Consider the following 23,884-nt stretch of genomic DNA (forward strand, 5'->3'; position numbering starts at 1 on the left):
CTCTCTCTCTCTCTCTCTCAAAAATAAACATTAAAAAAAAAAAAGAAGAAGAAGAAATATTCATTTGCTTGCATTTTAAGAAACATGACAAACTTGTAAAACTTAATTACCTATGGGGGAAATAGGCTGGGTAGACACGAGAGTAGGAGCCAGACTTACTAATGCACGCTTTTTTTTTTATATCAAATTTTCAAATTATCCGAATTGTATTTTTAGTCAAAACTTAAAAATCTAAAAAGTTAAAGACAAAAATGAATCAACGAGAAAACCTACCGATTAATCTAAGGACCAATAAAGGCCTTGATAAAGAATTTGGAGTTTATTCTAAGTGTGCTGGGAAATTGTAGAATTTTCCATGAGGGTTTGACGAGATGTGGCATATTGTGAAGTCAATGGTCCAGCAGCCACACAGGGAACAAACTGTAGCAGGACAAGAGGGATGCGGAGGTCTGTGGGTGGAGTGGGGGTTGAGGAGTGAGGGGCAGTCGTGAGGGGGCAGGATGAGTTAGGCCAAAGTGCAGTCGGAAAGCCCTAGAATATGTTTTGGAAGTGAAATCGACAGCACTTGCTGATAGATAGTAACAGGTTTGTGCCATGAGCTCAGAAAGGGGTAAATAACTCACAGGTGGAGGAGTTCTGAAGGTTCTACAGAGAAAGATGTGTACCAGCAGAGCCATGAAGGACATTAGGATGCAAGGAGATGTTAACATGGTGAGAGGTCACTGTGGATGGATAGGAAGAGGGCTTGGGGCAGGGGGCAGAGGGCAGAGGGCAGAGGGCAGGCAGCAAGTGGAGGGCTCTGCCCTGCAGAGTGGGGTGGGTCTCTCTCCTAAGAGTTGCTTCCATTTTTCTCCACTGCAGCTGAGCTTAGATCCACAGGCATGAAATGATTTGAAACCAAATCCTATTTCCATGACATACTTCTCCTAATTGCTTCCTACACTTCCTATGACTATTTCCTTGCAGAAACTAAAGAGTTTCTATCACACACATTGGCATTCTTAGAATATATTGAAAGGAAAAAATCAATCAGGCAAAATGGGGAAAATCAGGCTGGGCTAAAGATTTGTCTTTTTTGCCGTTTGCTCACAATAACTGAGTTACCTTCTCTTGGAACTGTAGTGTAATGGTGAAGAATGCTGGGTTTCCCTGGAGTCCAGGTTGGACGCTCCAGCAGATGCTTCTAATTTTAAGGCTAATTGGTAGGCTAAGAAGCTTTTTGTTTTCACCTCTCCTCTCCACTTAAGAAAAAGATTTGATAACTAGACTTCCCTCTGGAAAGACTCTTTTGTAGATACTGTACTTATCTTGAATCAAGAGCAGTGACCCTAGAAGTTTGTGTTTCTGACCAAGAAGATATTTGAAGCTCTGGTTTCCACTTTTGGAGTAGATTGTTATTATCTGGGTTGGGTTTTAACACCAACAATCCAATCTTTCTCTCTCTCTCTCTCTCTCTCTCTCTCTCTCTCTCTCTCTCTCTCAAGTTTACTTATCTATTTTGAGAGAGAGAGAGTGAGGAAAGTGCAGAGAGGGAGAGAGAGAATCCTAAGCAGGCTCTGTGTTGGATGCCTAACCAACTGAGCCACCCAGGCACCCCCAGTCTTCTGTCTACCCTCCCCCTTCACCAAACAAAATCCATGTGTTTTTCTCCTTTTAAAATTCAGCATTATCTCAACACTCTTGTCCAGTGCTCTGTGTTCTTTGCAGGAACTATGTCATAGGCAGTTTATGAACCAGGATGAGTAACAGACCAGCAAAAGCTGCTCCACCCAAATCACTTATGAAGACTTTCAGCTCTGGAGTTTTGATCCATCAAGTGGGAGGAACCAAGTTGGATTTTAAAGCTGAGAAATTCTTGCCCATCCTTCTTGTACAGATGGTGTGCTATGGTCTATAAAAGGATCATGTTCTGGGGCTTCTGAGCTGCAAGAAAATATTAAGAACATGTTAATAAAAAAGAGCAGAAAATGGCTGAGATGTAAGTGTGTGTGTGCATGTGTGTGTGTGTGTGTGTGTTTGTACTCACATTCCCGACCCTCATTTCTTTTTAAGTGACGATAGAATTCATTTCAGTCATGTGGATCTACCTTGAAAGTTTTTTTTTTTTAATGAAATCTCAGAGGCAGTAATTGGAGAAGGTCTTTAAAAATCAATTTAAGCTATGACATTCTACAGAAAGAGAGGTGATATCATATGACCTTTAAGTGTGAAATCAAATCTATCTAAAGGGCAGTGTTCATTCCTCTGAAAAAGTTGAGATAGAAATTTAGACACAAATGCAGCTAACATGTCAAAACTCAAACTTTAGATCATCAATGACATCTATAAAATTTAAACTAGCTACTTGCCCATTTTTAAACACATTGCATTAGGAAGAACAATGCTCTATATAGGTTTGGCTTGCTCGGAAACAAATAAGACATCTGCATTTGCCTTGAAAATACCAACTAGTAATATTTCTTCTTTACAGAATTATAACATTCACAAGTGGAAGAAATCAACACTTTATAAGTGGTGTTTTATGTTAATTATTATAATTATATACTTATAATATTAATTATTCTATAAGTATTTATGGGGAGGGGAGGAAGATGAGGAGTAACAGAAATGCATTTCTGTCTTAGTTAGCTTGGACTGCTATATCAAGTACCATAGACTGGGTGGCTTAAACAACATTTCTTTCTCACAGTTCTGGAGGCTGGAAGTCCAGGATCAAGGTGCTGGCAGATCTGGTATCTGGTGAAGGCCACTTCCTGCCTTGTAGATGTCTGTCTTCTCATCATATCCCATGAGGGAGAGAGGAAGCAAGTTTTCTCCTTTCTCTTCTTGTAAGGGCACTAATCTCATCATGAGAGCTCCACCTTCATGACCTAGTTACCTCCCAAAGGCCCATCTCCAAATAGCATCACACTGGAGATTAGGTTTTCAACATATGAACATATGGAAGGAGACAAATATCTAGTCCATAGTGTTCCACCCCTGGCCCCTAAATCCATGCCCTTCTCGCATCCCAAATATATCCATTCCAGCCCAACAGACCCCTAAGTTCTCATTCTAGCATCATTTCATTCCAGCATCAAAAGTCCAAAGTCTCACCTAAATATCATCTAAATCATATATGAGTGTGAAATGAAGTAGGTATGACTCAAAATCCTGAGGCAAAATTCTTCTCCAGTTGTAAACCTGGGCAACCAGACAAGTTATGTGCTTCCAAAATACAACAGTGGGACAAGCATGGGTAGACATTCTGAAGGGTAGCAGAATACACTACCCAGAATGTCTGTAGGATCTCAGGACATGCCACCCCAAAATGTGCCACTTTGGTACGTTGATTATTTCGAGTTGTAGTTTCGTGAAAAACAGCAGGTGCAGGAAAGGGCTTTCTTTGGACTCCCTCTTATCAGGCTAAAGACAGACCTTCTAAAAGTAACCCAATTGTCATAAATACTCTTCCTGGGAATTTTATCAATCAGGGAAGATTGACTCATCATAGGAGAGGAGACCAGAAAATTGACACCATACCCAACTTTGTCACAAACTATCAAAGCTCTCATCTAGCCTTCTAAGGGCCCATTCATCTTCCATAAAAGCCATTTACTCCCCTGTAAGAGGCCTGTTATCACCCCTCCCCTTTCCCTATTAAGATGATATTTAATCTTGAATTCTAAAGCCACCTCCTTAAGTTACTCATTTTTTGCTGGGCGTCTCCCATGTATAGATGAGGTATACATGTTAGTAAACGTGTTTGTTTTCCTCTGGTATGTATGTCTTTTATTATAGTGGTTGCAGCTAAGAACTCAGAAAGGTGGAGGGAAATTTATTTTCCTCCCCCAAAATTCCCATTCCAAGAGGGAGAAACAGGAAAGAACGAACAGGTGACAGGTCTCAAGCAAGTCCAAACCCTAGCAAGAAAAATTCCTAGATCTTAAGGCTTGAGAACAATCCTCTTTGGCTTGATGCTCTGCCCTCCAGACCCATTTGGGTAACATCACCCACCCTCTGGCTAAACCGTGTGGAACCGTGAAAAATATCAGATAGGCCCAATATTAATCAAATGTTTGTTTTTCAGACTTTTTCCCCTAAATGTTTTTAAATAACAGGAAAAAAATCAGATCTGGTTTTTTTACAAGGAAAATCAGACAACCTATATGTCTTATTATGGGTCACAGAATCCTTTAAGAATCTAATGAAAATGACTAGTTGTTGTATGTTAAGGTCCCAATGAATTAGATCTCTTTCTGATTTATCTGTTTGAGTAATCTATTTAACTCTTCTTATGCTACTACCATAATATTCTTATTATAAGATTTTATAGTAAATGTTAACATCTGCTAAGGCCAAATCACTCTCACGATTCTTTTTCAAAATCTTAATCCAACAGGAAATAAATGAACTGTTTAATAAAAGCTTCTGGTAAAACTGAGTAATCATCTGAAGAAAACAAAAAGACCTCTATCCTGATATCATCACAAAAATATGGAATAAAGATCTAAATTTTAAAAATAAATTAACACAAGAATTAGCATTTAACTTTAGTTAGAACCTAAGCACGACAGGAAACCCAGAAGTCAAAAGGAAAAGACAGAAATATTCAACTACATAAAATTAAACACTTTATTTTGGGAATATTCATTATAAGCAGGATGAATGAGAAAACCATCATTGATTAGGAAAATATTTGTCATACGTGATGTGTGATAGATCATATCACCAATATGGAAATTATTAAGAAAATACAACTCAGTAGAAAAATGGGCAAAGGAAATGTTAATGTATAGAAGGACCTGGGAAAGACTAATAATTTTATAACTTAAACCTCACTGGCAATGGGGTACCTAGCTGGCTCAGTTGGTAGAGCATGTGACTCTTGATGTTGAGGTTGTGAGTTCAAGCCCGGCGCTGGGTGTAGAGCTTACTTTAAAAATAAGTGGCGGGGGGGGGGCGGGCAGTGCTTGGGTGGCTCAGTCTGTTAAGTGAAAGGCTCTTGGTTTTGGCTCAGGTCATGATCTCACAGGTTCATGAGTTCAAGCCTCACTTTGGGTTCTGCCGCAGTGGCAGAGCAAAGCCTGCTGGGGATTCTCTCTCTCTCTCTCTCTCTCTCTCTCTCTCTCCCCCCCCCCCCACCCCCCACGCCCCGTCCCTCCCCTGCTTGCGATAGCTCTGTCTCTCTCAAAACAAATAAAGAAAGCTTAAAACAAAACAAACTCACCGGCAGTGGGGATAATGCAAATTCAAATAACGTGACATAGTTTTTCAACTATAAGATTGGCCAAATTCAAAGTATGTAATGCTGGTAACAATAATAGTAGATGATATTTTTTAAAATTTTTTTAACGTTTATTTATTTTTGAGACAGGGAGAGATAGAGCATGAATGGGGGAGGGTCAGAGAGAGAGGGAGACACAGAATCTGAAACAGGCTCCAGGCTCTGAGCTGTCAGCACAGAGCCCGACGCGGGGCTCGAACTCACAGACCGCGAGATCGTGACCTGAGCTGAAGTTGGACGCTTAACGGACTGAGCCACCCAGGCGCCCCTAGATGATATTTATTAAAGTGATTAGTATATCCTGAATACTTTATGTGGATTTATATCATTTAATATTTATGACGATGCTAAGAAATAGATTTCTCTTAAATTAAGGAAAAAGCTCAGCTAGCAAATGGCAGGTCCAAGATTCAAACCCAGGTAGTCTGATGTCTAGAGCCCAAGCTCTGTTTCATGTGTCCAGTGCCGATGGGAAGGCTGTGGCAGTGTGATTTGCTACAACTGTTAGAGAAAGTAATGTGGTAATAGGTATGAATATTAAAAAAACTCATTCCCTTTGACCTGCCATCCCTCAAATAAAAGAATCACCATGATCTGGTATTACTGATTCTTTGATTACTGATTCTTTGATCTGGTATTACTGATTCTTCAGTAGAACTTACCTGTAAAACCATCTGAGTTTGGCAGTGGTTTTTTTTTTAATGTTGTTTTTTAATTTTATTCTGTTTTGTTGTAAGTAGATTTTAAACCATTGATTTTCTTAATGGTTAAATGTATTTCCTATTTTCTGTTGCTTCTTGAATGGATTTTGGCAAATTAGTTTTTTCCAGGAAATCATTCATGCCATCTTCTAAGCTGTGGCCTTCCAGTTCCTGATCTACCCTTCTTCCTGGTATTGGAACTGAGGAAACCCCTGCCAACTGCAAGTTCCAATAGTCCTCAGCCCCAGGGATGTAATTCTTCCTACATTTATTAATTCAGTGTCCTCTTTTTACCCTTCCAGCCACCTGACACCCGCTTAACCAATTCCTTATGTTAATTTCTTTGTATTGAAATACCCAGTGTGGTTTCTGTTCCTCCAACAAGGGCCCCAACAGCACATCACCAGGAAGTAAGTGTTCAAACTTCTTAAAATGAAGCTGTTTATCTTGATTCTTTATTTATTAAAATCTCTGCAGAATCTTGTTTTGTCCTCTTTCATTCCTAACACGTGTTTGTTTTTCTTAATTTTTATCTATCTCCAGTAATCTTTTAATTACTAGTTTTTGGAACTTTTCTTAACTTGCTATACTGGATATGTTTCCATTTGTAACATTTTTCCCCCAATACAAGCATTTTACAGGTATAAATTTCTTCTAAATTACTGCTTTGGCTGCATGCTTGAATTTAGTACTTTCATTATTTTTCAAATCTATGTATTTCCCAATTTCTATTAAGAGTACTACTCTGAGTCATGAATTATTTAGGAGTTAAAAAATTTCCAAATCTATTATTTTTATTTTTTAATTTTATTTATCTATTTTTGAGAGAGAGGGCAAGTGAGGGAGGGGCAGAGAGAGAGGTGGAGAGAGAGAATCCCAAGCAGGCTCTGCACTGTCAGTGCAGAGCCTGACCCGGGACTCAAACTCAGAAACTGAATTGTGACCTGAGCAGAAATTCTTAATTGACTAAGCCCACAGTTCCCCTGTATTGAGTATTTTTAAATTATCCTTTTCTTGTTGATTTCTAAACTACTTGGGTTGTGGTTAAAAAACTTGACCGGTATAATTAGGTTCTGTGGTATTTGCTATGAATTCCACTATGGTCTAATAGTAGTCCATTTTTGTAAATATTCTGTATGTACAAAATTCTCAAATTTGGGGGTGCAGGATTCTATGTATATGGCCATTAGATCAAACTTAATTGCACTGTTCAAATCTTCCATATCCAGGTCTTTGTGATTTATGAACTTCTGAAAGTATTGTGTTAAAATCTACTGATAGTACACTGTTACTTTGTTTGCACTAGAATTTAAGGACATATATAAGGATATTAATAGCAGCAGGATATCTTCGCAAAACCCTAAAAACACCACTTCTAAATGTCAATCACCAGTGAATTGGCTAATTATATGAAATATTATGCAGCCATTAAAAAGCATGAATTTGTTCTAGGTCTATTAACCTAGAGGGTGGACCATGTTCAGTGAGAAAGGCAAGTTTCAGAGTATATATATTGTGATCCAATTTTTAGTAAACAAAACAAAAATTCCTCTGTGAACACATTTCGTATGTTTGAGTTAGAAAAAAAGGCTCTTGGAGTGCCTGGGTGGCTCAACTGGTTGAGCATCTGACTCTTAATTTCTGCTCAGGTCATGATCTCACGGTTTGTGGGTTTGAGCCCCACATCAGGCTCTGCACTGACAGTGTGGAGCCTGCTTGGGATTCTCTCTCTTCCTCTCTTTCTGCCCCTCTCCTGGTCATGGTTGCGCGTGCTCTCTCTCTCTCTCTCTCTCAAAATAAATAAATAACAAATAAATAAACTTTAGGAAAAAGAAAAAAGGCTGTTAACATCACTTCTTCCAGAGAGGTGCCTGCCTGGGAAAGAGCATTAACAACTTTGCTTTACCACCTACAATGACCATGCTTTACTTTGGCAATTTAAGGAAAGTCTAGCAAAAAAAAGTGATGATCAGCACACACAAAACCTTATAGGAAGATATGCCATGTGAAAACAGCAAGTCACAAATGCTATGATACAATCTTATGCATTACAGTGACATGTACATGTTGATACGAACATAAGGAAATGCCTGGGAATACACAATAAATCAGTATTACCACCTTTAAGTGTGAGAATTATGGGGGCTGCTTCACTGCTACATGTCTGTATTATTTGCATTCATTTTATACATGTAAATTAATTGAATGTGCAGGAAAAAATTTGAGAGGATGCAACTATAAAATGGCTATGGACCAAAAAAACCCCACAAAACAAAAAACAAAAAACAAACAACAAAAAACCCCAGAACAACAAAAAGCCCAGACGCATCAATGCAAAATTTTACATACAATTTCAGGTAGTTAATAGAATCTCTGAAGCTAATCTATGGATTGCCTAGGTTTCTGCTCCCCACTTTAACGGCAGAAAAATTATTTGACCTGCCAATTTCTCCATCCTCTGAGAAGCGCTGGCTCCAGGACAATACTGATCTGAAAGTGGCTGGGCTCTCTTCTGTAATGAGGACTTCGAACTCACTGGAGTGAAATGCTACTTAAGCCCCTCACCTGCTCCTGCTCTGTGGACACCTACCTGTGTGAAGTGTTGGGGTGAGGGGGATACTGGCCTCAATACCATTTGGGTCTGTTTCCAACCACCTAATTTCACTAATTCTCAAAAGGGGAGGAGAAGGTAGGGACATGTGACAGCAGTTTGTAAACATATATTCGATATCATAATTTAATCCTTAATAGGAAAAAACCAAGCTGTTGTTTTCATGATACAAATGTCTAGTGGGGGGTATGCCACATAGAAATTGAGCTTCCAACAGGTGAAGGAAGTTGCTGGGAAGGTAGGCAGATTATTCTCCTTAAGCCATACTTAGGAGGTTGAACTTTATTCTGAAAGCAAGTGGGGGAACTACTTAAAGGCTTTAACTGGAAAGTGACATGATGTGAGCCTTTTTTCATTTCTTTTGGTTGCATAGTGGAGAAAGAATTAGGGGGTAGCAAATCTGAAGTCTGCATACCAGTTAGGCTGTTGCAGTAATTCAGTTTTAAAAAAAAAAAAAATTTAAGTTTATTTTTGAGAGAGAATGCAAGGGGAAGAGGGGCAAAGGGAAACAGAAAGAGAGACACAGAATCTGAAGCAGGCTCCAGGTTCTGAGCTGTCAGCACAGAGCCTGATGTAGGGCTCGAACCCACAAACTGTGAGATCATGACCTGAGTTGAAATTGGACGCTTAACCAACTGAGCCACCCAGGTGTCCCTGCAGTAATTCAGTTTAAGAGATAATGGGCCTTGGATTCTGGGTTTCAGCAGCAGGAGTAGAAATAAACAGGTGATTTGGAGAAAGAGATACTCTAGAGGTTGAATAAACCTGGACTTACTAATTCGTGGGAAGCCAGAGAGGAGTCAAGTTAGACTTCCATATTTCTGGCTTGGGCAGCTAAAAGGTGGTGGTGGTAGTGCCATATCCATAGAGAATTCTGGAAGCAACACTGAGGTATTTGGAGATCCAAATACATATTTTTTCCCATTCCTTGGCTCTAGGAGATGGACAGAAAGGCTAGGAATGGATTCAGGGGCCGACATTCACTTCTGGGTCTCCCACCATGTTTTTCCAAGAACAGAGACAGCTCCTGCTGTCTACTTTCTCAGGTCTGTCCATTCTTTCCCTCTGTTCTACTGCGCTAGGGTTTTCTCTTAGCCTTTTCCCTCCCGACTCCTCACCAACACAGTTGGAGCAGATGATACATTTAGGACAAAGTCACAAGGAAAAAGTTATGTCATCCTGAGGGTAGAATTTAATGATGATAAAAAGAGACACACATTAATAAATTGATATGTATCTTTTTTATTATGCACAGATAAAGGACTTAAAACTGTGGTTATCAAAACTATACATCTAAGCATATTCATAAAATTGCCAACACATTGAACAGAGAAAAGAATACAACAGGGGTGTTCAAACTGGCCACAGGGATTTTAAGGGTACTCTTTTTACCCTGATAGATGAAACACAGCAACAAAATCAGGCTCACTCAGGAAAACCCAGAAGAAACAAGCATTGTTTTTGGAAACTGATAATAGTCCTTTTTAGAAAAACATCTGTCAGTTTCATGAACAACCCCCAGATAACACAAACAGGAAAAAGGTCACACACACACAATTCGCCCAACCAAATGTGCTCTGTTACCACAACCATCACTCACACCATGAGGTAGTTACTGTACGAAATGACCAGCACGCATGTGCGCACCCCCCCATACACACACTCACAACCACGCCCCCTACAGAACACACACAGAACATGGGTTTACAGTCTTATCACAGACAAGGAAAAGATCATTTTTGTTTGTTTGTGTAGACAATGCTCTAGAAGCAGCTTAGACAGAAGACACCTCTGACTTTAAAAACAGAGGAACTGCTGGTGAACACCACATGGTGAAAGCTATAAGGTATCCCACAGACACTCTGCCTGGGGAGTTTGGAGCATTTCAACAATAGCTTTGGCTTGGTCAAACACAACAAAAATGATCTCTGTGAATTAGAGTGTAGCCGGCAGAAGTAACGAAAGACTTTGTAGACAGAAGCATTTAACTGGAATATAACAACAGTTTTAAGGAAACTTGCAGAACTTGTTATAAACTAGAGCTTGTACTTTGTATTGAAACTGTGAAGTATGAAGTGATTAGAAATGCTGTAATACAAAACTGGGGAGAGAACACTTTTTTAAAAAACCATTTTTTAGAAACATTTCTGAGATAGTTAGTTAATGACATTCACTCTCCAGTGAACATGGGATCGGGTTTATTATCAACACAGATTTCTTGATCTGAATAATACTTCTGACAGTAAGACCCGAACAATTAAAAGGTGATTTTTTTTCCCTTCTCTTTCTTTTAAAATCTTTTGGTTTGCATCCATAAATTTGTAAATTAATTTTAAATTATTTATAAAATCATTGGCAATGTAGCATCTCTCTCAAAAATATACATTTAAATATAATCATCACAAAAGGATTTAACCCTGCCCATCTAAAGAATTGGATCTGTTTAATACCTCTTAATAGATGATTTTGTTTTTAAGAGGATGGAAAGGGTTTTTTAAACAGCAAAGAACTGATCAAAAGAATTCACAGTAACTGAAATTAAACATTTCATATGGAGTAATTTAAATTTATCTAAAACACTTAAATATATCTTTATACACACATTTTTGTAGTAAAATATAGCTATATGTGACTTAAAGACTCTAGTCTTCTTTGAAGACATCTTTAAACTTTTTTATACATAGAATATGCTAAAACAATACATTCTGCTGAAGGTTAGGCAAAGCGCATTATTTTCAAACACAGGTAGCATAATCTAGGTCCTCCACTCTGATACCCTTATGTTAAAAAGTTAACTGAAGGAAATCAATTCTCTAATCTCGTATCTTCATTTGTATGTGGAAATCTGCAAAATTTTCAATAAATCAATGCAGGTAGCCTGGAAATCTTAGCCCTCAAGTAATCTGTTCTGGTTAATATTATGCAGATTGAATAGCTATACTTATCAAATCAGAGTATTATTCTATGATTGGATGGTATGTCTATCATATCAGTGACTAACATGACAGATCAGTATCATATCAATGACTGTCAGTATCTCCACCTACTTGTGGGCTGACAGACACTGCCCTCAGGTCTTGGGTATCATCAACATTTTCTACTTAGGGTTCCATTCAGAGAACCAAGCACAACTTCCTTATTTTAAGGGCAGTGAGATTCACTTATGAATATTTTGGAGTAGAAGCTAGCCTGTTCTTTCTGTAGGATTTGGAGTCATTTGGGGGAGAATTCTGGAAGAAGATGAATATTTCTTTGCAACGAAGCTATTCTCAGTAGTAAATGAATTGGCATGGCAACTTTCCTCGGCCTTCTTTTTTAACACAGACTATCAGTTGAGCTTATTTTAGCTGCAAAGTGGCATCATATTATTCCATTTTAATGAAATCCATCTCAAATCCTTTTTTGAGGTTGGAATATATTTAAGGCAAGAGAACTAAAGCAGTCCACACGAGTGCCCTTTTCCAGATCTCAGCACTTTCTTGGCAGAATCGGTGACACTGTTCAGATAACCAACCAGAAACCAACAGGATCTGCCGTGCATTTGCACGAACAAGAGCTTCGTTTTTCACAAAAGGGTCTATTAACAAGGTTGACACGTTTTGAGTGGAAACACTAATTCTCCCAAATACACTTAAGTTGCAACTCTGAAGACACAGGGTCTTTTAAAAAGGGGAATGAATTTTCTCTTTTTCAACGGAGAAAACAGATGTGCCAGGTGACATGGTCTATACCTGTACTTGCATTTACATTACTGTGCAAATTCCTCTCCAACTTTAAAGCTAAATTTGCCCCAATTTATAATTTTTCTCAGAACGCAATGTCATAAATGGGGACAAATATGCAGTCCCAGATTTTGGCCATTTTCTATTTCTATATGCTTATGAAGCAATACAAACTTTGCATTAAGACATTTTTGCAGTCAGTGTGCGAGTGTGGGACAGGGGGGAGCAGGTAAGGTTATCAGCACTGGTTTTGGCCCAGGGCCGGAGAAAGGAATGTTGCTGCGATTTGTGTGTCAGGGTGCACTCCCTGAGGGCGGCACCCTTCAAGCGGACATTAGCCCCCAGAGGGTGTGACAGCAAAGTGAGAAGTGTGCGTCCAGAAGGTGCAAATTAGACACGGAGGAACACACTGAGAAAATCTTGAAGTACTTCTTGTGTTATACATCTTGGTTCAGTTATACAAGGCTCTTTGGCCGTATCTCCTCACTGGTCCTACTGTCTGGTTATCATCCTCTCACCAATTCCTTGAGTCAGGGTAAATCTCGGGGCCCCAAATTATGGACAGTCTTACCTGGACAAAGCAGCATTTTGAAAACTGGCACGTGTTTCACATTGAAAACCCCCAAGCCCGGGCGGGGCTGGTGGAGAAGGCCACCACCTTGGCTTTCTCACAGGAGTTCTAGTGTGTTACAGAAGCCCAGGGGGCACACGTGTATTAACCCTGGGCGGGGGAGGAATACAACAGGTGGCCTGCGTGTTGGAATTCACTCTCTCTTCGCAATGGCACCGCGCTGCGGCCTTCCGGCGCGGACACGCGGGGCGGGCGGCCGCCGGTCCCCTCCGGGCGGAGGCGGGGAGCTAGGCTGCGCTGCTGCTGGAGCAGGGCGTGCTCTGCGTGCTGCCGATGCTGTGCGCCGCGCTGCTGTTCTCCGAGGCCGGCGGGGAGGTGGGCACTTGCTGCCTTCCTGCCGTCTGCCCTGCGGTTAATGAAGAAAAGGGACGAAGAAACACGCGTGTTACGTGTGCGCATCCGTGACAAGGTCAGTTATTTCCCCCTTTGCTGTTCTATCTGATGTTTCTCTCCTCCGGGGGCAGAAGCAGGTAGACCAGGCCTTACACAGAAAGTGGTCCTGTTTGTTGGTGTTTTGTTTTGCCTGGTGAAAAGAGAACTGTTTACAAGCTGACCTATGATAGGCAGTGTTAGTGGCTAAGACTCCGACAGATGACAATAAATCCCCGGGATTTCAGTGCCCAGGACCTTTGAAGAAACCGCCACCATTGGTACCAACTGACCAGCCCCTGTATTCGGGACACACAGCCTATCTCTTCTCATAAAGATACAGTCAGGTTTGGAGGATGAGACATTTATTTATTTATTTATTTATTTATTTATTTATTTATTTATTTATTTAAAAAAAACTGTTTTAACATTAATTTATTTTTGAGAGACACAGAGAGAGCACGAGCAGGGGAAGGGCAGAGAGAGAGAGGGAGACACAGAATCGGAAGCAGGCTCCGGGCTCTGAGCTGTCAGCACAGAGCCTGACAGGGGGCTCAAACCCCCAAACCATGACACCATGACCTGAGACCAAGTCACGTAACTGACTGAGCCAACCCGGGCACCCCAAGAGGGTGAGACCTTTAAACTGTACTGAGAGAGGTCTGCAGTACGGGGGCCTTTTTCTGAATATAGTTGCTCAAAATGGGGGTGGTGAGCCTAGATTTTGCCCGAGCTACAGCACAGCCAAGTGCTGTGTGGCCCATGAACACAACCCAGCTGAGAAATGGAGGCAGGACAAGCCTGCTCTCAGAAAAACCTTTTGGGAAAGGAGTTTAGCTGCTGGCACACGGGGAACTATGGTTGCCTGGGAACAACCTCCTCCATCCTGCAGTTCACTGGGGGTGCAGTGAGAATATCTCCTAACACATTAAGCATCCCACTTTTCATTACACATCCCACTGAATTTTAGCTAAACCCATTCCTTGTGCCAAATGTGCAGTGCTTTGGAGGAGGAGGAAACCCTGGGTCACCCACACACATGGTTTGCATTTAGCACTTTGCAAACGGCCCTAGAGTGAAGTCTTTTCTTCAGCGAAACTGGTCTCAGGGCAGCCCTCAAAAAATGGCTCTGTGTAGGGAAAAGGGATCAATGCTCTCCAATGAAAAACACTGCATTTTCTCTGAAAAGTCAGGGCATAAACTTAATAATCTTCTGGTCAGCAGTCGCCCTCTTCTAATGTTGGCAGCCCCAGAGGGCCAGCTCTGTTTATGAATGAGCCTCCTCTTTCCCGGTCCTGCTGAAATACACAGCTATCAGCCAGAGAGATAAGCAACCCTCCGCCCACTTCATTAAAACAAAACACACAGAGCAAAGGCTCCTCGACTCCTCAAGGGCGGGATCTCAGCCTGTTACTTCCATTCCCTTTCTGGGGCCCCTCAAAGGACTCTGCCAAAAGAGCAGCTCTGCAAAATGTAGAACCCGTTCATGCCTTCGCATCTGGTTACAGCTTCCCCTGTCACCCATTTCACAAACCACACAACTACAGCACACATTTTTGCATCAACCTCAGGGCATTTGTATGCTTGCTGCATTGTTTGGCCCGTGCTGTCTTTCCTCTGATTATCTTTTCTTCCGGGACTGGTGGGATAGAGAGAGGATAGGGGGCCAATATTCCTCAGAGGCAGAGAAACTGTATTTCCACTCTTCTTGGTTTTTTTAGGCAATCTATATTTTGGACGTTCCCCAGCATTACCCTCTACCCTTCATGTATGTATGTAATTAAAGATCTGGAGAAGTTTGCCTCCATGACAGTGACTTTCTGCCAGAAATTCACTTTCCCCAGAGTGGGAGCTTATTTCTAGAAGGAAATCAAATCTCTTAGCTATTCTGATGTCAAAAAAACAAAACAAAACAAAAACACCAAGGCAAACAAACAAAAAACCCCAAAGCCTCCAGGGACCCAAACAACTTGTGATATACTTTAAAAATTCAGCTCCCTTAAGCCCACATGTTGATCCACACCCAGCTGCATTATTATGCTATTAGAAGGACTGATGGGGCCTCGCATGAAGCGCATTTTTGCAACACTTTTCTCCATTTAAAAAGAAAAGCAGCAGGAATCAACACTCCACCTTCCCTTTTTGGCTCACCTGGACTTCATTTGTTCAGCCTGATAGCAGCTAAAGCATGGTGGCCTTGCCTCATTTATTGACAGTGAGCAAGTCTGTCTCATCCAGAATTGGACACGGGCTTGATTATTCAGAGTCAGGAAAAGTGCCAATACTACTCCCTGCCCAGGAAGTATGAGTACTTGCTTTCTGATGTCTGTTTGCCGAATGTAATTTGTTGGCATGCCAGTTGATTTTAATCAGTGCCCATTAAAAAGGTCTTTCAGCTTCCAGTTTTGGAAACTCTTGTGCTAACGCAAAACACTGTCTAAAATGAAAACTCAAGCAAAGCAAAACAAAGAAGCCCCCTCTCCTCTCAAGATTGCAGGATGTATTTCACCACGGTGGACAAGTCAACTTAACCTAATAATCTACTGACCTCGAAGTAGCTACACCTGTGTGAACGTTGCAAAACATACAAACTTGTGGAATCACTATGCTGGACACCTGACCTAATGTGACATTGTGTGTCGGCTATACTTCAGGAAAAAAAAATGAGGAAAAAAAAAAGCCAATCTACTGACTTTGAGCCAATAATGTGCCAAGCCAAGGAGAATCTTTGTCTGAGAATCTGCTCAGAAATACTGAAAATACTGTTTTTAGAAATATTAAAAATACCTTCTCCTACTGTGGTGGCTATTTTCACATGGATGAGATTTCTCACACATTGTTAAAAGCTTTTACCTTCTTTAAAAAATTTTTTTTAAATGTTTATTTTTGAGAGAGCGAGTGAGCGAGCAAGCATGAGTGGGGGAGGGGCAGAAAGAGAGGGAGACACAGAATCTGAAACAGGCTCCAGGCTCTGAGCTGTCAGCACGGAGCCCAACGCGGGGCTCAAAGTCACAAGTTGCGAGATCACGACCTGGGCCAAAGTCGGAGACTTAACTGACTGAGCCACCCAGGCGCCCCAAAAGCTTTCACCTTCTGACAAATTACGACAAGGATTTTCTGTTGTCAGATAGAAGTGGTGTGACAGAAACAGTCACCCTGAGAAACAAAAGTTTGATGTGCAGATGCTTCTGCTTAAAAGCCAACGGAGTTCCCCTGGGTTTTCTGAGATGGGCCCTTTGGCTTTCTGCTCTCTATCACAGTGACCTCTGATTTCTTGGAGCACTAACTCGTAACATATCCCTTGGGTGACTAATACAACCACCGTACTTCCGGAGAAGAAGGGCAGGGAGGACCCCAGAGCTAAGCAGAATAGGCCCACTTAGCAAATGTAAGGAACTGAAGGAAGGGTCCTTACTCATGAACATCATAGTTGGCTATCAGGAGAAATGTGTTCAGTCTTCACGCTTTGCTCCTAAAATTTCAAACCCCACTAAGGAAGAGAGATGTGGGGAGGAAGGACAGTAGAGGAGGAGGCCTTTGGAAGAGGGTGTATTAGAAATAATTCCACCCAGTTCACATATTCGCCTGTGGCTGAGCCAAGATGTTGCTAGAGATGCTTTCAGAAACAGAAAAATATATTTCTTAAGGGATAATCTGTTTTATTTCTTTAGCTTGGCATGGAGTTGTCCAGATCTGATTTCCTGCCACCTCTTTGGCAGTCTACTTTACAACTGGATTCTTATCTCTGCATCTTGCAGCATGGCAGGTTCTGGGGAAGAAACTTCATCTCAGAAAGATGTGAATAACTTGGAGAGGCTCCACGGGGAAACAACAACAACAGAAGAATTTTAAAGAAAGGTGAGAGGAATCTCAATTATTTAGCCCAAAGGAGAATGTTTGCAAATATCACCCAAAGAGGATTATTATAAAGAAGAGCAGACAGCTGTGCTTTATCTCTCTTGAGGGCAGAACATGAGGAAATGAGTTTAAATGGTAGCACTAAGGATTTAGGTCACAGAGAAAAGAACTTGCTGATTATGGGGATTGGTTAGTTATAAGGGGAATTTATGGAATCTCTTTCTTGGAAGACACTTAAGCATTGGATTGAAAACCATATGCCTGGGGATGGCTTAGCTTTAATATTACTTGATGCTGGAAAGAAAAAGATACTGTCTGCAAGGCCTATGTGTTGGTTGTAATTATGGAACAGTCAATGTCTCAACCTCCTGATATCCTAATTGTAATGATTTTACAAGCTTGCTCCCATAAGGATAGTGAACTAGATAGACTACCTTTAGTTTATAGAAATGTTCATTCATTATTTATCATTTCCAAAAATGGTCCGTCTCCACTCTCCGAGCTAAAAGATTTTCCTTCTGCAGGCGAAACTCATCAGGAGGGGTACGTCTGATGTTGTTATAATTTATGAGGAAGGGGGGAGAGGTTCCAAGGCAGGAATTAAAACCCTTCAAAATGTCCTGCCTATCATTTTCTTCCTATATTCCTGCAGTACAGCCAACCTATCTGCCCCCACATTTTGGTTTTCTGTGGCTTATTTTACTTTAACTTAACCTGAGCACATGGGTGCCGAGAGTGGATTCCTGCCTTCTTTACAGTCGTACCAGGGCTCCCATCTGTTCCAGCTGCATCTTCCTGATCCCTGGGACTCAGCCTCTTGCCCCCTACCTTAGTCACACCTGTCTTCCTGCTGCTTCTCTCTGCACCTGGACTAAACTTGGGAGCCTGAAGAAACTTCAGACTTCTGGAAACATTTGAAGCCCCTAGAGATGCTCCTAATTAAAAGCTCTTACTTGACTCAGGTAAACCTAAGTAGGTGCTTGGCTTTTACTTTAAGAACACATGGTATGTTCAACTGAGGACTGCTGAACAGAAACCTGAGGGATTGGGACAGGCATGCCTACTTTGAGACCTCAGCATTTTATATTGCTCTGTGGAATGCAGCATTCCTTCCACTCTTAGATTTTTGTTCTGCCTACATATCTGAGAAACGTTCATTATCTTACATTTTTGTAGGACTTGGGAGTTCATAAGACTTTTCACATGCATTCTTGCTTAAGTGCTCTCACCGCCAATGACCCTGGGCAGAAGGGGTCACGTCTATGTTTACTAAAGGGAAACATGGTTCATAGTAAGGTAACAAGACTAGCAGTTGAACAAACTAGATCTTCAAGTCCCAGGGCTGTACAGAGACACACATGGAGGGCAGCCTCGCCCCGGACCCCTGCCCTCTTCCGTCTTCCTCTCTTCTTCCTCTTATTATCATCACACTGTGAGTACATTCTGTTCAGTGGCCACAAAGGCAAGTTACATAAAGTAAAGATAAATGATGACAACCTCTCACCCACCCTCCTGCACAGTTTTGTCTGCAAAAGGAAGGTCTTTTAGCTTGGAGAATGGGGAGGCTCAATTTTGGAAACGATACACAGTGACTGAATACTTCTCTAAACTAAACACAATCTAGTTCACTCTTCTTACAGGGGTGAGATAGTGAAATAATTCCAATTAGGATATCAAGAGACTGAGACATTGGTGCACAATGACAACCTACAAGGAGGCCAAGAGAAAAATCTCACCAAAATGACACTGTACAGATTTTATTTTTAAAGTTTCTTCATTTATTTTGAGAGAGAGAGAGAGAGAGAGAGAGAGAGAGAGAGAGAGAGAGGCAGAAAGAGAGGGAGAGAGAGAATCCCAAACAGGTTCCATGCACAGTCAGCGTGCAGAGCCTGATGTGAGGCTCGAACCTATGAGACCGTGACATCATGACCTGAGCTGAGATCAAGAGTTGGTCACTTAATTGACTGAGCCACCCAGGTGCCCTGACACTTTACAGATTTTTAAAAGGCATCAACCTTCAAGAAAGAAAAAAAGAAAAGCAGGAGTGGCGACATCAATAAAATATTGAAGGCTGGTGAAGAAATGGGTGAGTAGTAAGTGATGTAGCAGATTTAAGAGAGCCAGAACCTAAGCCAACAGTAAGAACAGATGAGCAACAACCAAGTTATAGTACAGAACCCTCAAAAATTCAGGAAATGGTGGCATCAGTTACTCGCAAAGACAGGGCAAACTTGAGGCTGCAAGCACTAGGGTTGACTGACTGCTGCCGTATAAGCAGCAGTGAGATTTTTCTAAATCCCCTTCTTTACCCTGTGGAGTGGGACCCTGCCCATCCTCATCTGGGAAGGAGACAGGAAGTTCAGTCTCCAGAATATGAAACTGAGGTTTCCAGGAGTGAACAACACCAGGACAGCTGAGAGCAGAGAACCCAACTCAAAGAGGAGGATTAAATGAATGTCCTGTAGGTTGGATGTTGTGGTGCCTAGAACGCTGACAGCCAGACCTGCACTCTCCAGGAAGAAAATAAGAAAACCTATTTTATAGAAAACCTGGTGAGGAAACCTCAAGAGGAAAGATCCAAAGATGAATTATTAGGAGTTACTCAATAAAAGGCAGCCAGGGGCGCCTGGGTGGCGCAGTCGGTTAAGCGTCCGACTTCAGCCAGGTCACGATCTCGCGGTCCGTGAGTTCGAGCCCCGCGTCAGGCTCTGGGCTGATGGCTCAGAGCCTGGAGCCTGTTTCCGATTCTGTGTCTCCCTCTCTCTCTGCCCCTCCCCCGTTCATGCTCTGTCTCTCTCTGTCCCAAAAATAAATAAACGTTGAAAAAAAAAATTAAAAAAAAAAAAATAAAAGGCAGCCAGATCACCCTAAGGGAAGTTCACAATCAGTATATCCCATCTATATCCTCAAAACTTACTCATTCTTAAATAATCCTATATTAATATTTTCAGAGGGATAAGATATTACACCCGTAGGAATAAGATATATATTTTTAATTCATAGGAAAAATGGCTTGGAATTGAAACATTTGAATGCAGTAGTTAAAAATTCAGTAGGAAACGAAAAGATAAAGATGACGAAATCTCTTTGAAAATTAAGGAAAAAAGTAGAAAACAGAAAAGAAAGGAAAATTGGGGAATCATTCAAGAGGTTCATCTTTATGATGATTTCTAGAATGAGAGAACAGAGAAAATAGGAGTAAAAACAAATGATTCCAAAAATCTCAGTGCTGGAAGACATGAATTTCTAGACTTAAAGAGCTCCATAATGTATGAAATCCACCTAAGTCAAGGACTGTCATTGTAAAATTTCTCCCAGAAAACAAAACAAACAAAACAAGCCAGCAATTTGAATGGCTCTGAGTTTCCCAAAAGCAATCTTCAGAGCCAAAGGTCAATGAGGAGTGCTTCTAAGATTCTAAAGAAAAATTATTTATGACCTAAAATTTTGTACCTTGCCAAGCTGTCCACCAAGTGTTTGTATAAACTGAGGATATTTTCAGATATGCAAGGTGTGACAAACATTTACTTCTTATGTACCCTTTCAACAGCGGAGGAGAAGACATGGAATGACAAAACTCCCAAGGTGCAGGGAATTCCCAGAACAGTAGTGAAGGAATATAAGAAGACAACAGTGTCCAATATAGAGGGCAGCCAGTTCAGACATGAACAGGTAAAAAGGCTCCGAGAAAGATTTAGTGAAGAAAATGAACCAGTGGAATACTGTTGTCTGAATGCATTCAGAAGAGACTGAGACAACTGGCAGAGGGTCAACAGATGAATTAGTGAGAAGCGTACAGAAAACTAAGCCCGCTGCCTGGGTGGCTCAGACAGTTGAACATCTGACTCTTGGTTTGGGCTCAGGTCATGATCCCAGGGTCATGGGTTGGAGCCCTGCATATCACGCTCTGTGCTGAGTGTGGAGCCTGCTTGGGATTTTCTCTCTCTCTCTCTGTCTCTCTCTGTCTCTGCCCCTCTCCTGCTCATGTGAGCAGTCTTGCTCTCTCAAATAATAAATAAATAATAACATTAAAAAGGGGTTAAAAAACAAAACTAATGTGGGGAAGGAGGGGAGAGATAATCATCAATTCTAGGGAAAATTAAAAATCATACAGGAGAAACAATAATGTACTATATAGCTAAATTGTGATTAGCATTTAGGTAGTTATAATATAAACAATAAATACTGATCTACCCAAAATTTGACTATAATTCTGTTAAGAGGATGGTAGGGTTGGGGGACAATCAGGGGCGTGAATGTATAATTGGGACACAGTGATGACAAAGAACTGAATTATCATTTTCCATTGTTGAAAGAAAAAGCCTAAAGCTGTTAAGTCAAGAAGTTGCAATACTATACTTCTATTATTTCAATATATAGATTAATGTCCAAAACAATCAGCTAAGAGTCAGGAATGGTGCTCTGAGGAGCAAGAAAAGGGAGTGGGGCAGTAGGGGGCTCATGTTCTTCTAATAAGTCTTGTAGAACTATTTCAGTCTTTAAGCTATGTGCATATGTTACTGTAATAGGGCTAAAAAGTTTTAGTAAAAAATACAAGTAAATACTTTTGCCCCTCACATCAAAAAAATGACAGATACAATTCTGCATATGATTTTTGGGACCTTTAAGAACTACAAGTTTGGGACTCCTGCACTAGCCAGACTAGCAGAAGCATGAAGATTCTATGGTTCCTTTCCAGGACCATTTCTATTCTGACTGTTACTCCTTTTTGTGGTATCTTAGTAGATAATGTAAATTTTAGGAATGGAGTTTTCCAGAGTTAATATAGCCCTCAGGAGGTATTGCTTATGGTGCCCAAAGCTGTGATATGACAGAGGACGGACCCAGCTTTTTTAGACTAACACACGTTCCAGGTATGGAAGTATGTATCCACAATTCAAACACATGACTTGGTTTGGTGCTCTGTGCTCGGATGGAAATGAAGAACATAAAGAGAATTTGTCTGAATTAGGGGCTGTTTTTGACACAGAGGCAGATGCTGCTTGAACCCCGAAATATACCATACAAGGTCTGAGTTTCACAGCTTAGACTATTGTGGATGTTGAATGCATTGAGTCTGTGTATACATACCTCTCTCCATTGACTACTGCAATAGAATCTCTTTTCATCTAACCTTGCTGCTAGCTGATCCAGGTAGGAAACTGAAGGAGTTCTGGACAGGATAGTACGACTGGGTTCTGAAGTGGGCCTTTTTCACACTTATATGATGTTGGTTTTCCGTATGAGAAGTCTTTAAAATGAACCAGAGGCTACAGCTTTTAATAAAAAGTCATTCTGAAGCTGTATCATATGTGATGCTAGCAGGGTTAGAGCCCAAATGACAGTGTCTATAAACCTTTTAACTTCCAAATCAGTGTAATTTATATTGCTTTGGAAACCATAATAGGAAAGGTTTTTGGCTTTGTTTTTCTTTAATCTACTTCCAAACCTATTTCTATATTAACAAAATGTAAAAACTCCTCCCCTTCAGTGTCTGGCTTGTGGGAGAAGGGAGCAGGAACGACAAACCTTGGAATTTAATGAGCAGACCGATAAATGCCATAAAACCAAGCTTTGCTTTTTATCAGGTTTGCGACCATGGCTGTGCGCAAGAGTCTGGGATTATCGGAGTGAGTTTAGTGGGGTGTGTGCCAATAGTGAGTGCCATGTGGTAGCCCGATACTGCCTGGACCTGGCTGCCTGGCCCTACCCGGCCTGAGATGAACTTCCAGGGTTGAGGGTGTAGCTCCATGGCCAAGGCCAGTCATTGCTCTCAGCAGGGACATGTTAAGCATAGGTGGATAACCAGCCCATATAAAATCCTCAGGGCGACAGAGTCTTTTTGGTGTAGTTCCAAGTTCATTCCCAAAATACAGCATCAGCTGCCAACGGCCCTAGAATCTCACAGCCAGGCAGGAGATTGGGAAAGATTAAAAGGAACTGCTAGCGTGAGATCTGAACATGTCAGTACGCCTCTGACAAATTACTTACTCTAAAATACTACTCTGCTAAAAGCCGTCCCTTCTGGTGCTTATATGAACTGTTCATGAGGAAGAATATGCCTAAATTGATTCCCAGGGGTTTGTATATCCTCAGAATCATTACATTTAGGATTAAGAGTCTCATTTTCTCTCTCACATGATATATACCTCACTCAAACATCGCCAATTGGGAACAATAGTTTGAGGACTCAAAGCTCCACTATCACAACTCCTAAGCTTTTGCTTTGGATTGTGTGACTTTCCATGCTAGGCACAAATGGATCTGATCTCCTTCGGCCATAATCTAAAATATCTCAGCCAGAGGATGCAGTATTTGAAGTAAAAATTCTGCTTAGGGATTAAGAGGTGACTTCTCAAAATGCCCTTCTGTGCTTCGTCTCCCTTTAAAGCAGTCATCTTTTTAGCTTGTCTGGTTGAATGGCCCACAGTAAAGCCAAAGATCATGGCGCTCATTCGTTCAATGGAAAATCAATGAAATTCTAAATAGAAAGGCTGAACCTGCCACTGACCTCGGGCTGATCAATCAAGCACAATTTACCTAGGTTCATAGTATAAACTCAAAGTATCCAAGGACACATAAGCCTAAGTAGCTCTCTAGACATACCCCAAAATGCATGTCTTTCTTTCTTATGTCTATCTGCAAGGAAACTAAGAAAGAAGCAACAGAAGGAAGGTCCATTTGTTCCTCCCCCATCGCACCAGCCTCGCCCCTTGCCAGGCCTGC

The 23,884-nt window shown here is 41.1% G+C and overlaps 1 protein-coding gene across 2 annotated transcripts in view; it reads right to left on the reverse strand.

Annotated features, from left to right (window-relative positions):
• Positions 1–9,800: 9,800 nt before the first annotated feature.
• Positions 9,801–23,884, reverse strand: part of TGFBR3 (transforming growth factor beta receptor 3) — a 209,501-nt gene continuing 195,417 nt past the window's right edge. For both annotated transcript variants that reach the window (XM_043575555.1, XM_043575557.1), the window contains one exon: positions 9,801–13,277. In XM_043575555.1, coding sequence (XP_043431490.1) covers positions 13,159–13,277 — 119 coding nt within the window. In that variant the 3' untranslated portion in view covers positions 9,801–13,158. The remainder of the gene's footprint in view (positions 13,278–23,884) is intronic.

The sequence above is a fragment of the Prionailurus bengalensis genome, chromosome C1, assembly GCF_016509475.1.
Source record: "Prionailurus bengalensis isolate Pbe53 chromosome C1, Fcat_Pben_1.1_paternal_pri, whole genome shotgun sequence".
NCBI classification, from domain to species: domain Eukaryota; kingdom Metazoa; phylum Chordata; class Mammalia; order Carnivora; family Felidae; genus Prionailurus; species Prionailurus bengalensis.